Here is a 17,679-nt window from a genome sequence, read left to right as displayed (position 1 = left end):
CAATGCAAAGCGTCGGATGCAGTGGTGTAAAGCACGCCGCCACTGGACTCTAGAGCCGTGGAGACGTGTTCTCTGGAGTGACGAATCACGCTTCTCCGTCTGGCAATCTGATGGATGAGTCTGCCAGGAGAACGGTACTTGTCTGACTGCATTGTGCCGAGTGTAAAGTTTGGTGGAGGGGGGGATTATGGTGTGGGGTTGTTGTTCAGGAGTTGGCCTCGGCCCCTTAGTTCCAGTGAAAGGAACTCTTAATGATTCAGCATACCAAGAGATTTTGGACAATTTCATGCTCCCAACTTGGGAACAGTTTGGGGATGGCCCCTTCCTGTTTCAACATGACTGCACATCAGTGCACAAAGCAAGGTTCATAAAGAGTCCTGACCTCAACCCGATAGAACACCTTTGGGATGAATTAGAGCGGAGACTGTGAGCCAGGCCTTCTCGTCCAACATCAGTGTCTGACCTCATAAATGCACTTCTGGAAAAATGGTCAAGAATTCCCATAAACACACTCCTAAACCTTGTGGAAAGCCTTCCCAGAAGAGTTGAAGCTGTTATAGCTGCAAAGGGTGGGCCGACATCATATTAAACCCTATGGATTAAGGATGGGATGACGAGTGAATACTTTTGGCAATGTAGTGTGTGTGTATATATATACATACTTAAGCAGTCTTGGTCGACATTTAAGACGTACGTGGGGGACTTGGGGTTGACAAGTCATTCCTGCCAATTATATATGTGGGTCTACATCAGTAACATAAAACAATACATTCAACACTGCAGTGTCAGACAGTCTCATCACGGAGGAGGAGGAACAGCTCTTCACTCGTCTCCTGTTCGGGAAATCCGTAGCGTCGACAAACAAACGCCAGGTCCACTTCAGTACCTGTTCAGTGCGATTAAACTCTTTTGAGTAAATGGATACAAATTCCTGCAGACTGACGTTCAAAAAAAAGTGGCTCTTCTAGCTTGTTCTAGGTTTAATTTTAATACCATGTGTTTTTAAAATGGTATGTCCAACAACTTAATGATCTAGGGTCCTAATACGTTTGGCCATACAATGTATCGTATTAAATTTTTTTGACATCGAAGTAAAGATTTAATAGTGTAGAAGACCTAAAAATGACAATAGGGGTTTGCTAGTTTATTAGTGTATGTATTAGTAAGTATAGTAAGTGTTATTGAAAACACAGCCGGTAGAAATCCCATAATCCCAACACACGTACATCCAAATCCAATGAAAGCCAGAAAGCCACATTTCCGATATTGACTCAATTCACACGGCCATTAAATCATCTGATAACTGCTGAAATCCAACTCCGTATGCATGTAGACTTGAAACGCAGCCCAGGACAGGCGGTGTGATCTGTTCGTCCCACTAGGAGTGAAGAAAAAAGCTTGGGAAGAAGGGGGGGGGGGGGGGGGGTCGTCTGTTACATTTTATTGTGCTGAGAAAAAACAGAAACTTCTGTTGTCAAACGGCTGAAGGCGCTCGCTGACCCTGAACAGGCCGCCGATGCAACGAGCATCCAAAAAAAGTGATGAATGTGTATGTAATGATTCCCGAAGAAACAAGTGCATCGCTGTGCAGCCGGAAAGCATTAAAACACACGTTCTTTAAAAAAAAAATTTTGTCAAGGAAATTTCTATTCAAGTGGCAAGTGGGGTCTGGAACATGGACCACGGATGTCCATACTCAAGTCAAATAAGTGTATTTTTGTCTGCGTTTGATGAAAAGCTTCTTCCGGGAATTTTTTGAGTAGCTTTCCCAGTTGGTGCCTGCACAGGGACCCTCGTGTCCGAATTAGAACTGGGATGAAAGCATGGAGGGGTCGGGGGGGTTACAGAAAAAGAAAAGAATGGCAATTCTTTCAGAATGATAGAAAATGTTCGAGGGGATTAGCAATGTTAAAGAAGGCACTTGCATTTTTCGGCTCTTTGTTTGCATGGCAGGAGTGCTTGTTTACAAAGCGCCGGGGGCTTCGGGCTGATAGAGAAGGGGTTTGAGGAGCGGGCTGAGGGGGTGGAGGGCGAAACGAGGGGGGTTGGAGAGGGGGGGTCACGATGAGGAGGAACACAGTGTCAGTAATTAGTGGTATTTCAGCACCGCTTCTTTGGTGGTCTCTCTGTTTAATTCTACAATCCTTGTAATCTCACATCACTAGCACCCCCCTCCAAAAAAAAAAAAAAGAAAACCCTTTTTGCCTCCCTGTCAGGCTTTTTTCTTTGTGTGTGCCTAAATACACACCTACGTATATAAACACAGCTTTAACACACACACACACACACACACACACACACACACACACACACACACACACACACACACACACACACACATATATATTATGTATATATATTTTATATATTATTTTTTATAATTTTTTGTATTGTTTATTATTTAATAAATGATATTATTATCATTTATTATATTTTTTATATTATTTCTTATTTCTTGTATTATTTAATAAACATTATTATTATTATTATTATTTATATTTTTATATTATTTTTTATAATTGTTTGTATTATTTATTATTGTTTATTATTTTATTAGCAATATTATTGTTATTTTTTTTATTATTTTATTTTTTATAATTTGTATATTATGTATTGTTTATTATTTAATAAATGTATTATTATTATTATTATTTAAATTTTTTATATAAAAAAACTATTTGTTTATTATTTAATAAATAATATTTTTGTTATTATTATTATTATTTTTGTATTATTTGTTATTGTTTATTATTTAATAAATAATATTGTTGTTGTTTTTTCTTTTTTTTAAATAATTTTTTGTATTTATTATTGTTATTTAATAAACAATATTATTTTATATATATATATATATATATATATATATATATATATATATATATATTATTTTTTATAATTATTTGTATTATTTATTATTGTTTATTATTTAAAAAATAATATTGTTGTTGTTATTATTATTATTTATTATATTTATTCATGATCCATCAGCTAATTCATCTTACTATCCAGACTCGTTAGCAGTGCAAATTGGGCGGAGCCGATGACACAAAAAAATTAAGCAAAACCAAACACCCACAGGCCATGATGGCACTTCCGGTGTGAACACAGGACAGCGAGCGATCAGCAGTCCGGGCGACGAGAGGCGAAAGCTCTACGTAAACTGCAAATAAACTCAATGACGTTGATTAAAACATTAAATGTCTAGTCGGGCGGCACAGTGGCTCGGTGGGTCGCACTGTTGCCTCACAGCAAGAAGGTCCTGGGTTTGATTCTCAGGTTGAGCGGTCCTAAATGTTTTCCCCATGTCTCTGTGGGGTTTTTTCACGAGCTCTGGTTTCCTCCCAAAGTCCCAAAACATGCAAGTGAGGTGAATTAGAGATACAAAATTGTTCATCTGGTGAAACGTGTGTAACCAAAGTGTGTAAAATGACGTTAAAATCCTAAATAAATGGGCAGCTCACTAGGTTTTCAGACAGACCCCATGTGCCTCAGCACAGACTTGCTCCAAGTAGTTTGGTGTCCACCCATCTACCAAAATCCATTATTTAGCTTCAAATAAGGGGGGCAATTAGTGTCAATAACTAAGTGGGTGGTGCCTTGCTCTTTTCAGAGTGTATTCACTGTTTGTGCTCATGGAGGCTTTCTAAAATAGGCTCCATGACGATTTAAAAGGCGGACTGTTTTAATAAATTGCGTTAAGTCGCAGTAGCAACAATGTTTAGTTTTAATGTGGAAGCAATGCGCTATGTTATATTTGCAGAAACTGTTTCAGAGTGTCCGGGTCCTAGTCAGAAGGATGGTTCTTCCAGCAGGATAGTGACCCTAAACAGACTGATCTGAATCATGTTGAACATTTTTGTTGTAAGAGCTGAAATTATTTGGAGGACAGAAGCTCCTAAACAATGACAATGACAATGACATGGTGGTGGTGTGTTGTCCCCACTTCCGGGTTGCAAGTACGCTGTGCGCGTTTGGCTGCCGCTTTGCTCCGGTTCTTTCTTTTCTTTTCTTTTTTTCTTGTTTTAGTTGTTTTTATGTTTAGGGTCTTTTAGGTGTTAGGTGTCTGGACACACTACGTTACTGGACTTTATGTATTATCTGCCGAAAGCTTACACTGGAATATCTTCCCGGCTGGACCTTCTGCCGCTGCTGTTGTCTGCTATCTGCTGTTTGCTGTGCTGTTACTCATACATGTACACTGATACCTGCCTAACACGAGCTTTCCCTTTCACTACCCGCCCGGTACAAACCAGCTTCATCCGAGTAAGTCTGTACTCTCTCGTCTGTGGTGTGTTTGTTCCTCCTTATGTCTTGATGAGTAAATAAAACTGCTTTTTCACGACGTAGGCTAGCGGTTGTGACTAGTAGGCTAACGTGGTGTATTTGCTTGATGTATTTACTTGGCTGTGTTTCTGTAGTATGTCACAATGAGTTTTATTAGCCAGCTCCTAGCAGCTGTAGCCGCTGAGGGTGTCCTGGTGCTAATCGGAGTAGTTTTCTGTGTCATTTGGGGTCCCGAAGTGCTTCTGCAAATCACTATGGCAACCACATATACTGCCAGCGAACTTATACAGCTTAAGGACATGAGCTACAGGCTCCCTCCTGCTGTGTTTCATACCTGTTTACACTTGGGAATAGCTCGTCGTCCACGCTATATTCACCGTGGCTCCCGCTCCACTCCATTCTGGAGCTATCAAGCGGCAAAACCTGGATTTATCCCCCGCATCTGGAGCTTGAGCCGCCGCTGTTCCAAACCTCAACGCTCAGTGGATAATTCATTATTGCGGCAAATTCCGAAGATTCCTGATTGGTCAGCCACGCATAACCCCGCCCCGTGTTCTATCGCTAAATTCGCTCTGCTTAATGTACGCTCCATTAACAACAAAGCGCCTATTATAGCTGACGTCATTTTGGACAATAACTTTGACTTTATTCTGCTGACTGAAACATGGCAGCAACCAGGTGAATACCTGGCACTGAATGAAGCCACCCCCCCCGGCTTTCAGTATATTGATAAGCCGCGCACAACTGGTCGCGGAGGTGGACTGGCAGTCCTTCATCGCTCTACCTACAGGGTCCATACAGTGTTTCTTCAGCCTACTACCTCTTTTGAATGTCTTGCTCTGAAAATAGCTGGGTCAAAGCCCTTATTGATATTGCTGGTTTATCGTCCGCCTAGATCAAATTCTGTACCTACTTTTTTATCGGAGCTGTCTGAACTGTTAGCTTCGCTCTGTCCATTATTTCCATCAATGATACTGTTGGGTGATTTTAACATTCACATTGACTCAGGGAAATGTGTCCATGCCACGGATTTTCTTAATGTGCTGCACTGTTTTGACCTCACTCAACATGTGGCTTCCCCCACTCACTCTCATGGTCATATCCTGGACCTGGTCTGTTCTACCCCCTCTGTCTCCCTTTCAAATTTGCATGTTACAGAGTTTCATGTTTCTGATCACGGAGCTGTGGTATTTGACCTATTGCTATCACTCCATTCTACAAGAAAGCATGCCCCTCGCAGCATTGTTTTTAGGAATCTTAGAAATGCCAGTCCCGCTGTTCTTATGAATACCCTTGATCAGTTCTCTATTCCCCAGACTATGACATCTCCTGACGACCTTGTCATTCATTACAATAACATAGTTTCAGCTACACTTAATTTGCATGCTCCTCTTCAAAAACGTGTTGTGACCTTTCGCCATTCTGCCCCTTGGTTTACTCCAGAGCTCAGGTTAATGAAAGCACAAGGCCGCCAACTGGAGCGCCTCAGTAAGAAAACTAAACTGACAATTCATGCGGTCGCTTATAAGGATCATATCCTTGCATATAAAACTGCTCTAAATAAGGCTAAGATTGATTTTCATTCTGTTAATATCACTAACTGCCAGGGAAATCCAAGAGCTCTTTTCTCTACAGTAAATAAACTGCTGCGGCCTGCCAATAGTTTCCCACTTACTCCCTCAACAGCTCTCTGTAGTGACTTCTTGTCCTTTTTTAATGGGAAGGTTAGTAACATCTACTCAGAGTTTCATTCTGTTACCTGCCCCCTGGATCGTACAGAGCCATGTTCTCCAGTTAACCACTGTTTGTCCTTCTTCCACCCTATTGATGTTAGCTCTGTAGCCAGGCTTATCAAGGGTTCCAGATCGACTACTTGTATTCTGGACCCCTTGTCTACCACCCTGGTTAAAGCATGTCTGCCATCGCTTTGTCCTCTTATCACTAATATCATAAACGCTTCTCTCAGCTCTGGACTTGTTCCCCCTAACTTAAAGCTTGCTAGCATTAGTCCAGTGTTAAAGAAGCCGGGACTTGTGCCTGATGACTTCAAAAACTATCGTCCCATATCTAACCTGCCTTTCCTGAGTAAGCTACTTGAACGTGCAGTTTCATGTCAACTCAAGGAGCACCTGACTTCCCATAACCTCTTTGAGCCATTTCAGTCTGGTTTTAGAGCTAACCACAGCACCGAGTCTGCCCTTGTGAGGGTTATGAATGATTTACTTTTGGCAGCTGATTCTGGCCTAGTTAACATTCTGGTACTGCTTGATCTAACTGCAGCATTTGACACGGTCTGTCATGACACACTGCTGCACAGGCTGGAGAGCTGGATAGGGATCACTGGCATGGCACTGGCGTGGTTTCGGTCATATCTCACTGACAGGCTGCAGTTTGTTTCCCTGGGCAATTTCAGGTCGGATACCGTACCTCTCTTTCATGGTGTCCCGCAGGGTTCTGTACTCGGCCCTCTTCTTTTCATAATTTATATGTTTCCTCTTGGTGATATTATCCGACAACATGGTCTTCAGTTTCATTGTTATGCGGATGATACTCAAATTTACATCTGCACTAAACCCTCTGATACATTACCTCCTGATGCACTGATCAGCTGTTTAACTGATATAAGAAAATGGATGGCTAAGAACTTCCTGAAATTGAATAACAACAAATCTGAAGCCATTCTTATTGCATTACCTTCTACATTTAAGAAGATTGGTCAACCAACAATATCTATCCCAGGGTTCATTACGTCCTCTGTGGCCCAGGTCCGCAATCTTGGTGTTATACTGGACTCCACACTTACCTTGGAGGCTCATATAAACAACGTAACTAAAATAGCCTTTTTCCACCTAAAAAATATTGCCAGACTACGTCCTTCTCTTCCTAACTCTGTAGCTGAAACCCTCATACATGCTTTCATCACATCCAGGTTGGACTACTGTAACTCTGTATTAATCGGGCTTCCTTCCCGTAGTCTGAAGAAGCTTCAGTATGTTCAGAATTCTGCAGCAAGAGTTCTCACACATACAAGCTCTTGGCAACACATCACTCCTATACTAAAAGATCTGCACTGGCTTCCAGTCCAATATCGCATAAACTACAAAATACTCCTCTTAGTATTCAAGTCCCTGCATGGTCTGGCTCCTGACTATCTCTCTGTTCTGCTGACCAGATACTGTCCTTCACGCTCGCTCCGGTCTGCTGATGCCAGCTTGCTCTCTGTACCTCCTGTCAAGCTGCGCATGTACGGTGAAAGAGCGTTTAGTGTTGTTGGCCCAAAGTTATGGAACACCATCCCCCTTTATCTCCGCTCATGTTCCTCCTTGACAATTTTTAAGAAGCAATTAAAAACTTATCTCTTTAGAACTGCTTTCCATAATTCTTAGTTTTATTGAATACTTGTTTTTAATTTGTTTTTATTCTCAATATTTGCAGTAGTACTATTTACTTTCTTATGTTTTATTACTCGTTTTATACCTTTTCTGTTGTTCTCTTTTAATTTCTTTGATGTGTAAAGTGTCCTTGTGTATCCTGAAAGGCGCTTATAAATAAAATTCTATTATTATTATTATTATTAAACTTAAGAGAGCTTGAGAGTTGGGGTGGGTCAGACGTCCAGTTGAGAAGTGCCGAAATATTCACAATTGTGGCTGAGGTGCCATTTCCATTTCACTTTTATTACAAAAATATACAGAAGTTTCAAAGGAAAGAAAACCGAGGCTCAGTAATGTTTTGGGGTTGCTTTGCCACCTCAGACGCTGGATGCCTTGAATCTGTGCAGCTCACCTTGAAGTCAGATGGCTATCAACATCTTTTGGAGAGGAACGTACAGCCCAGTGTTGGAAAGCTGTGCCTCGGGGCAGGTCATAGTTCTTCCAGCAGGATAGTGACCCTAAATACACATCACCCAAGAACGGATAAAAAAAAAAAGAAAGAGTCCCAATCTGAATCATGTTAAACATTTTTTATGTAAGAGCTGAAATTATTTGGAGGACAGAAGCTCCTAAAATTAAGAGAGCTTGAGAGTTGGGGTGGGTCAGACGCCCAGTTAAGAAGTGCCGAAATCTTCACAATTGTGGCTGAGGTGCCATTTCCATTTCAGTTTTATTATAAAAATATACAGAAGTTTCAAAGGAAAGAAAACCGAGGCTCAATGGTGTTTTGGGGTTGCTTTGCTGCCTCAAGCACTGGGTGCATTGAATCTGTCCAGCTCACCTTGAAGTCAGATGATTATCAACATCTTTTGGAGAGGAACGTACAGCCCAGGCAAGCCGTGGCTCTTCCAGCAGGATAGTGGCCCTAAATACACTTCACAAAGCACCCAAGAACGGATGAAAAAAAATAAGGTGGTCCGCTATGAGTCCTGATCTGAATCATGTTAAACATTTTTGTTGTAAGAGCTGAAATTATTCAGAGGACGGAAGCTCTTAAACTTAAGAGAGCTTGAGAGTTGGGGTGGGTCAGACGTCCAGTTGAGAAGTGTCATTTCCATTCCAGTTTAATTATTAAAAATATATATAAAAGTCATTCAGTCATAAAAATAACGGACACAACTGAATATCACAGTTTCAACTTTTTAAGGCGGTTGTAAGGTTGTTGCTAAAAAACTGGACAATCTGAATACACTGCAATTCTTTCCCCTCAGGTGTAACATTCAGGGCAGCGTGATCTGTAACAACGCCACGATCGGACGAGGCGCCGACATCAAGTACTGCCTGGTAGGGAGCGGCCAGCGCATAGAGGCGGAGGGTGAGTGTGTGACCAGTTTACACCAAACACACGTTGCATTAAGTCGGGCTTTTGTTTTTGTTCCTGTGTGATCCCGTTTTCAGGATGTACGTGTGTTGTTCTTTATTGGTGTGTATTTGTGTGTGTGTGTGTGTGTGTGTGTGTTAATCTTCTTCAATAGTGCATTAAACCTGAACAATTGAGCTTTATTTTGTAATATTGCTAATCCTCTGAGTGTTAGATCATACTGTGAGGTTTGTGTTTGTGTGTTTGCAAGTATGTGTGTGAGTGTGTGTGTGGCTCCGGGCTGTTGTATTGCGGGTGGTCTGCGCTCAGTCTTCAGCCTCTTCATCAATGACGCTGCCTAAGGCGCCCTTAAGATGTCCAGAGGCTTCCTGGCCTAATTGACTGAACAACAGGGTGTTGCTGCCTCAGCAACCCCCCACCACTCTAAACACACACACACACACACACACCAACAAACATACCTACTTTTATCTCCCCCCATCAAACTCGCTCAAACTCCCAAACTGCAACATTTCTCCTCCCCCACCACATGCTCTTTTTTCCCTCCCCGGTCGCTCGCTCGCGAGCTGGACCCCATTAGCCCGCCATAACTTCCTAAAACACAGGGGTGCACCGAAGTGCTCCTTGAAATCCCAAATTACAAGCTAGACCCCTGTACTTTCCCCAAACATAGCGCGCACACAAAGCTCAAAGTGCAGCACGCGACCACAAATCATAGTTCTCCGGAGTTTTGAAAAAATAATCGAGCGTAATGAACGCGCGGCGCGACACCCACACGCCGAAAGGTCTGAGGCAAGATAGGAATGGGTTCGTTTAAAAGAAACCTCCTCGTCGAAGGGGCCACTACTGAAATTAAACGTTCCCTCTATATTTGATAGCAGGCTGCAGTCTAGTCTAGTGGTTTTTTCTGAGTTTATGAGCAGCCGTTAATTCTTTATTCTTCTAAACTGTTTTATATTAGTATTATACTAGTCAGTATGTAATGAATGTATGCATTGAAAGTCACAGCGTCATTTGCTCTTTTACGATTGCCTCTCTTAGATGGATGGATTGAAAGATGTTTGATTGGATGGATGGATGGATGGATGGATGGTTGGATGGATGGATGGATGGATGGTTGGATGGATGGATGGATGGTTGGATAGATGGATGGATGGTTGGATGGAGGGATGGATGGATGGATGGATGGTTGGATGGATGGATGGATGGTTGGATAGATGGATGGATGGTTGGATAGATGGATGGATGGATGGATGGTTGGATAGATGGATGGATGGATAGATGGATGGATGGATGGATGGTTGGATAGATGGATGGATGGATGGATGGTTGGTTGGATAGATAGATAGATGGATGGATGGATGGTTGGATAGATGGATGGATGGATGGTTGGATAGATGGATGGATGGATGGATGGATGATTAGATGGATGGATGGATGGATGGATGGATGGATGGATGGATGGATGGTTGGATGGAGGGATGGATGGATGGTTGGATGGAGGGATGGATGGATGGTTGGATGGAGGGATGGATGGATGGATAGATGGATGGATGGATGGTTGGATGGAGGGATGGATGGATGGTTGGATGGAGGGATGGATGGATGGATAGATGGATGGATGGATGGATGGTTGGATAGATAGATAGATGGATGGATGGATGGTTGGATGGATGGATGGATGGATGGTTGGATGGATGGATGGATGGTTGGATGGATGGATGGATGGATGGATGGTTGATTAGATGGTTGATTGGATGGATGGATGATTAGATGGTTGATTGGATAGATGGATGGATGGATAGATAGATGGATGGATGGATGATTAGATGGTTGATTAGATGGATGGATGGATGGATGGATGATTAGATGGTTGATTGGATGGATGGATGGATGGATGATTAGATGGTTGATTGGATGGATGGATGGTTGATTAGATGGATAGATAGATGGATGTATGGATGGTTGATCGGATGGATGGATGGATGGATGGATGGTTGATTAGATGGTTGGATAGATGGATGGATGGATGGATGGTTGGATAGATGGATGGTTGGATAGATGGTTGAATGGATGGATGGATGGATGGATGGATGGATGGATAGATAGATGGTTGATTAGATGGACGGATGGATAGAAAGATAGATGGATGGATGGATGGATGGATGGATGGTTGATTAGATGAATGGATGGATAGATAGATAGATGGATGGATGGATGGATGGATAGATGAATGGATGGATAGATAGATAAATAGACGAACGGACGGATGGATGGATAGTTGGATGGATGGATGGATAGATGGTTGGATGGATAGATAGATTCATATTTAGCTAAAATCCAGATGTGCCGTTTGGATGAGAACCTGAACAATCAGATGAAACCTGAACAATCAGATTGCTGTGCTAACATAAGCGCTTTTCTCAAAAAAACGTATAGCAGCCCTACTACGGTGGTCTCGGGCAGTCAGCGTCCGTAAAGTTTATGCCTCGGCCGCTCACACGCAGGCTCCTCTTTACTCTATTTCTGTGCTGTTTATCCCCGACGCCTGTTAGCATGTGTTAGCCCGAGCGCAGCCATAGGCGTCTCGTAAAGACTCTCAACAGTTGCTCCATAAGGCCTTTATAAGGTTCGAGCCTTTTCCTGTTCCCAGCCGAGCAAAGAATGTCGGGGTACGGCTGGGAAAAGCATTAGTCAGGCACTGCAGGAAGCACTCGCCGGGTGTGAGACCACCTGGGTGTCTGGCGTCAGGTGTTAAAGGCTTGATGATGGTCACTCTTCTTCACCAAGTGTGTTTACATGCGCAGAACAGTCAGATCACCTCACTTCATTTACTTAACTGATCCGATCCCAGACTGGACTCGCTAATACAGAAGGTGCATAGTGTTATGTGACACATCAGTGCACCCGTAGCGCAGGTCCCAAGCCTGGATAAATAGCAGGAGTCAGAAAGGGCACTCAGTGTAAAAACTGTGCCAAATTAAATATGATCCCCCATGGTGACCTCTAACAAAAGCAGTTGAAAGGAGCAGCTATTACCTTACCACAGTCCAAACACATGTAAGTTAGGTGGACCAGAGATACAAAAATTGTCAGTTAAAATCCTAATGAGTGAATGAGTCAGTGATTGAGTCAGTTAGTGAATCAGTCAGTAAGTTAATGAGTCAGTGATTGAGTTAGTGAGTCAGTGAGTGAGTGATCGGTAAGTGAGTCAGTGAGTGAATCAGTGAGTCACTGAGTGAATCAGTCAGTCACTGAGTGAAGCAGTCAATGAGTAAGTCAGTAAGTGAATCAGTCAGTGAGTTAATATGTTAGTGAGTGAGTGAATGAGTCAGTGATTGAGTTAGTGAGTCAGTGAGTTAGTGAATGAGTGAGTCGGTGAGTCAGTGTGTGAATCAGTCAGTCACTGAGTGAATCAGTCAGTCAATGAGTGAGTCAGTCAGTCAATGAGTGAGTCAGTAAGTGAATCAGTCAGCTAGTGAGTGAATCAGTGAGTGAGTGAGTCAGTAAGTGAATCAGTCAGCTAGTGAGTGAATCAGTGAGTGAGTCAGTAAGTGAGTGTGTCAGTGAGTGAGTTAGTGAGTCAGTGAGTGAATGAGTAAGTGATTGAGTTAGTGAGTCAGTGAATCAGTGAGTGAGTGAGTCAGTAAGTGAGTGTGTCAGTGTGTCAGTGAGTGAGTCGGTGAGTGATGAGCAAGTAAGTTAGTGAGCCAGTGAGTGAGTGAGTCAGTCAGTGAGTGAACCTGTAAGTGAGTCAGTAAGTCAGTGAGTGAATCAGTGAGTCATAAGCAAGTAAGTTAGTGAGCCAGTGAGTACTGAGTCAGTCAGTGAGTAAACCTGTAAGTGAGTCAGTAAGTCAGTGAGTGAATCAGTGAGTCATAAGCAAGTAAGTTAGTGAGCCAGTGAGTCTGACAGTGAGCCAGTGAGTAGTGTCAGTCAGTGAGTAAACCTGTAAGTCAGTGAGTGAATCAGTGAGTGAGTCAGTGAGTGAGTCAGTGAGTGAGTGAGTCAGTGAGTGAGTCAGTGAGTTAGTCAGTAAAAGTAAGTAAGTAAATAAATATGATCTTTTCAGCTGTTTACAACATCTTCTCATAACACTTTAAAGTACGTGTGTGGGAATTTGTGCCCATTCAGTCAGAAGAGAGTTTGAATGGCTGGGCCCCTGATGCTGGTCAAGAAAGCCTCAATTGAAAATCTGCTCTTCGGATTTGATTTCGGATTCTGCCCCTGCTCACAATGGGGGCGATGTTGCGCTCTGTGAGACCCAGCCCCTGGCAGGTGAAAAGAAGCGGTCACAGTTAGGCACGTATCAGAGTCACGTGACGATCTGCGGCCTTCTTTGACCGTAGCTGGGGGCTGCAGCAGCAACAGAAAGGTTGCAATTGGGAGAAAAAGTGCATTTTTCACTCTTGTCCTTTTTGTTTGCGCTTTACTTGAACAGCCTGGTTTTAAACTCTGTACTAAAACTTTAGTGAACCCCGTCTCACTGAAATATGACTTTATTTGCGATGCCGCTCCAATGTTTAGCTTGGAGTCACAATGTTTTCAGTAGAAGGATAGAGACCTTCTGGAGTATTTGTCCACCCTATGACATGTATTTATAAATAGGGGCTCGGCTGTCAGGACCGAGTCGTTCGCCTTGTCAATACTTAAAAGGACGCACTTCTCCGTCGTCCGCGGCCGAGATAAACTTTCCAGACGTGTGTTTTGTCGTCTTTAATTAAAAACATGGACCAAACCTTGCCTAATCGACAGAAACTCCAAAACAGACTTTTTTCCCCCCAGAATACCAATATTTGCATGTGTGTCCTTGGCAGCAGTGGAAATATCATGCAGTCTGAGAGGTCGTTCTGGCTCCCTCTCATTCAGCTACGAGCGGACAGGCCGCGTACAACTGTGGACGTTAATATTCACTAATATTATATCCACCGATGCTAAAATGCGGGTCGTCTGTTCAAGACCGTCTAAACATCGATCTTTCTTCTCTTTTCAGCCGAAAGGACCAACGATGTCATCGTCGGGTCGGATCAGCTCATGGAGATCTAGAAAGACGCGCCAAGATCGCCACCGAAGAAGTTAGGACACCTGCCTGAATGCAGCCAATTTGAACTGAATGTCTCCGAATAAACAGGAATTTATTTATCTCAGCTGATAGTCTGGTAATTTAATAGGGCTTCAGCAGCCCCCCCCCCCCCCCAACCCTCTAAATATATTGTTTACCATAAGCTTCAGTGTATTTTTATGTTTTTTTAATGTACAATTGAGTTTGGTATTACTCACTCACTCATTGTCTTAACCGCTTACCAATTAGGGTCACGTATGCTGGAGCCTATCCCAGCTTTTCAGTGGGCACGAGGCACACAGTAACACCCTGGACGGGGCGCCAGTCCATCGCAGGGCAGACACACACACACACACATACACACACCCATTCAGCTATAGGCCAATTCAGTGTCCCCAATTAATTTGACTGCATGTTTTTGGACTGTGGGAGGAAACCGGAGCTCCCGCAAGAAAACCCACACAGACACGGGGAGAACATGCAAACTCCGCACAGCAAGGACCCGGACCGGACCGGACCGCCCCGCCTGGGGATCGAACCCGGGACCTTCTTGCTGTGAGGAGACAGTGCTACCCACTGAGCCACCGTGCCGCCCGAGTTTGGTATTAATTAATCATTAAACCTAATGTGAGCACTTATTTAATACTAGTTTTATTTAAATGGCCGGACGTCCACACAAACGCAGTCGTTTTTGAAAGAAGGAAGGTTAGACAGCGGTTAAGGTCTCCACTCTTGTAAAGACATTTCACAAGCTTTTAGTGTGTCTGTAGGAATTAGTGTCCATTCAGTCGAAAGAGTGTTTGTCAGGCTGGGCTGTGATGTTATCAAGAATCGCATACTTCCATACTGAACAGTACGCGAAAGCAGTACGCGAGAGCGTGTAGTGTTTCCTATCATGTAGTATTCATTAAACAGTACGCAAAAAGTACCCGGATGACCTACTGCATGGGCGGTCGTTTCTGAGTACGCAAACACACCACAGTCCACTAAGTGGGTAGCACTGTCGCCTCACAGCAAGAAGGTCCTGGGTTCGATCCCCAGGTGGGGCGGTCCGGGTCCTTTCTGTGTCGAGTTTGCATGTTCTCCCCGTGTCTGTGTGGGTTTCCTCCGGGAGCTCCGGTTTCCTCCCACAGTCCAAAGACGTGCAAGTGAGGTGAATTGGAGACACAAAACTGTCCTCGAATTGATGAATCTTGTGCAACCAGTAACCGAAGTGTGTAAAACATGACGTTAAAGATCCTAATAAATGGCGCCCAGGTGGCACAGCGGGATATTCCGCTAGCCACCGATCTGGCGGGCACAGTTGGCAGTGCCTGCGGCAGATACTAATTGGCTACCGTGTCTGCAGGGTGGGAGCCGGACTATGTGTAGGGTGGGATCTTCGTGCGCTGTGTGCGGAGGAGGCACCTGAGCAGAATGCAGGGGCGAGAAGAGGAGGGCACAACTGTGGACTCTGGCTGGTCGAAGCACCTGCATAAGGGATGGTTCATTCATGTAAAGTAGTATGCGACATTACGTGATAATGCCATCTATGAGAGCCCATCTCTGGCAGGTGAAAAGAAGCGGTCTGCAACTGTGTACGTGATACTCTGCAGCTCTGTCCAACCAGGGTGGGATGGAGTTACTGTTGAGGAATTCGACATGACTAGGTTGGAAGATAAATGGGGAAAAGCGTTATGTTGTTTGGACATCCCCTTTTGTAGCTATAACAGTCTCCACTCTTCTGTAAAGGCTTTCCATGAGCTTTTAGTGTGTCTGTAGGAATCTGCCAGTCTGGGCAGTGACGTTATCAAGACGTCCTGGCTCACACTTGATGTTCCAAAGGTGTTCAGTAGCCTTGAGGTCAAGGCTCTTTCCACGGCTGTCAAACTTGTCAAACCACGTCTTACTGGAGCTTGTTTGGTTTTGGGAGACACCATGACTCGATTCTTTTGGGACAGTTGTTTGTTTTGTCATTTTCTGCAGATGAATCATGGTTACGGTGAACAGGGTTGTCGGAATACTGTCCGGAAATGTAATTAAAATCCGTTGTTGTTTTTTTTTTTTGCATAAGGTTTGTAGGATGACGTTTGGATTGATGCGTTTAATGAGCTTTGTGTAAAAAGACGCGTCTTAAAACACTGTAGGTGGTGCGGCGGGCGACCGTGCCCTGCCTTCGAAAGAGACGGATGAGCACAATGGGGTTAACTTTGTTTGTACACAAAAAAGCGGAGTGCAGGACCACCCAGTGAGACCATAACGACTAATGCCCCCCCCCTACCCTCCAGGCCTCCGGGTTGCTTTGTAGATGCTAAATAGGAGCGGTCTTTTAAATGTTTTCTCTCTTCGCTGTCAAAGATCTCTGACGTTGCGTTTGCAGTTCCTAAATTACAGGCCTGAAGTTCCTCAGTTCCTCAGTTGTTCAGTCACGAAGGCCGGCGAGGCTCCGGAACATTCCCCGAGTGATGATTTATCCCGGCTCGCTTTGTTTCCCCGGCCAAACCCGATCGTTTAGTGTCACCAGCGAAACGATCTTGAGTTCTTTGTCTCTTTTTGGGCGCTCGCCTCCCCACGCTGGGTAGTTTTTCTTTTCGGACATGCTGAAATAATTAGCCGGGACGTCTCTCCCCGTGACTTTCTAACAGCCCTGTTTAAATCCATAAACTAATATGTGTATTTATGAGGATATCGCGGTGCACTCTGTCCTCCCTATATTCCCTCTTCGACTTAAGTCCTTTCCAATTCGCCGTGTTTGGCGGTTCATCGACTTCGCTGGATGTATAATTTATTTTTCTTGGAAAGTTGATTGCTGGCTTTAATACGTTTCATTGTACCGATCAAAAACAAGAAAACGGCTAAAATCAAGATGTCAAATCTGTGCTAAACGTGCATCCTTGCTCACTAATGCAGCCCACGTGTAGCCGTGTTGTCCGATAGCTAATCAGAAGCCGTGCCCTCCGCCCGGACCTCCAGGCCCTCCAGGCCATGCTCATGCCTCGTCATAGAGGTTGTGTATATTTAAACAGAGTCCCGATATCTGCACGGGTTTGGATCCTGGCAGTGCTGTGTTCAGTGTCAGTCCCCACCCTGCGGGGCCCGACGTGACAGATGCTTGTGTTTTCCCGGTGCCTGGGTTTAGATGTCAGCAGACAGATTGTACATCAGGTCTGGCTCGCTGTCTCTGGGTTGCTTCCAAGCTAGAGTTCCGTCACCCGTTCTTGGGACTCCACTAGAACCAGAACTGGCAGTATTGAGTCATAAAAGCAAAATATATATTGCCATATATATGAGTTTTATTGTCATGTTTAATACAAAATGCTAAAATAAACAAATAATAATAATATAAATGTAATATATAATACAGACCCATTCCAAAAAATTAGAATATCATGGAAAAGTTGATTTATTTCCATAATTCCATTTCAAGAGTTAAACTTTTATAGATTATAGATTCAGGGCCCACAATTTAAACGATTTCAAGTATTTATTTGTTTATTTTTACATAATTTGGGCTTCCAGCTCATAAAACCCACGAAAACAGGATTTCAAAAAATTAGAATACTGTGGAGAAATCAGCCCAAATTTTGCAGGGCATGAAT

The 17,679-nt window shown here is 43.5% G+C and overlaps 1 protein-coding gene across 2 annotated transcripts in view; it reads left to right on the top strand.

The window, feature by feature from the left end:
- eif2b3 (eukaryotic translation initiation factor 2B, subunit 3 gamma) overlaps window positions 1–14,186 on the top strand; it is a 48,304-nt gene extending 34,118 nt beyond the window's left edge. For both annotated transcript variants that reach the window (XM_062993909.1, XM_062993910.1), the window contains 2 exons: window positions 8,930–9,033; window positions 14,033–14,186. In XM_062993909.1, coding sequence (XP_062849979.1) covers window positions 8,930–9,033; window positions 14,033–14,085 — 157 coding nt within the window. In that variant the 3' untranslated portion in view covers window positions 14,086–14,186. The remainder of the gene's footprint in view (window positions 1–8,929; window positions 9,034–14,032) is intronic.
- The last annotated feature ends 3,493 nt before the right edge of the window (window positions 14,187–17,679 follow it).

Source organism: Trichomycterus rosablanca, chromosome 4 (genome assembly GCF_030014385.1).
Source record: "Trichomycterus rosablanca isolate fTriRos1 chromosome 4, fTriRos1.hap1, whole genome shotgun sequence".
Lineage (NCBI taxonomy): Eukaryota > Metazoa > Chordata > Actinopteri > Siluriformes > Trichomycteridae > Trichomycterus > Trichomycterus rosablanca.
The sequence above is the reverse complement of the archived record's forward strand: the minus strand, read 5'-3'. Positions and strand labels throughout refer to the sequence as shown.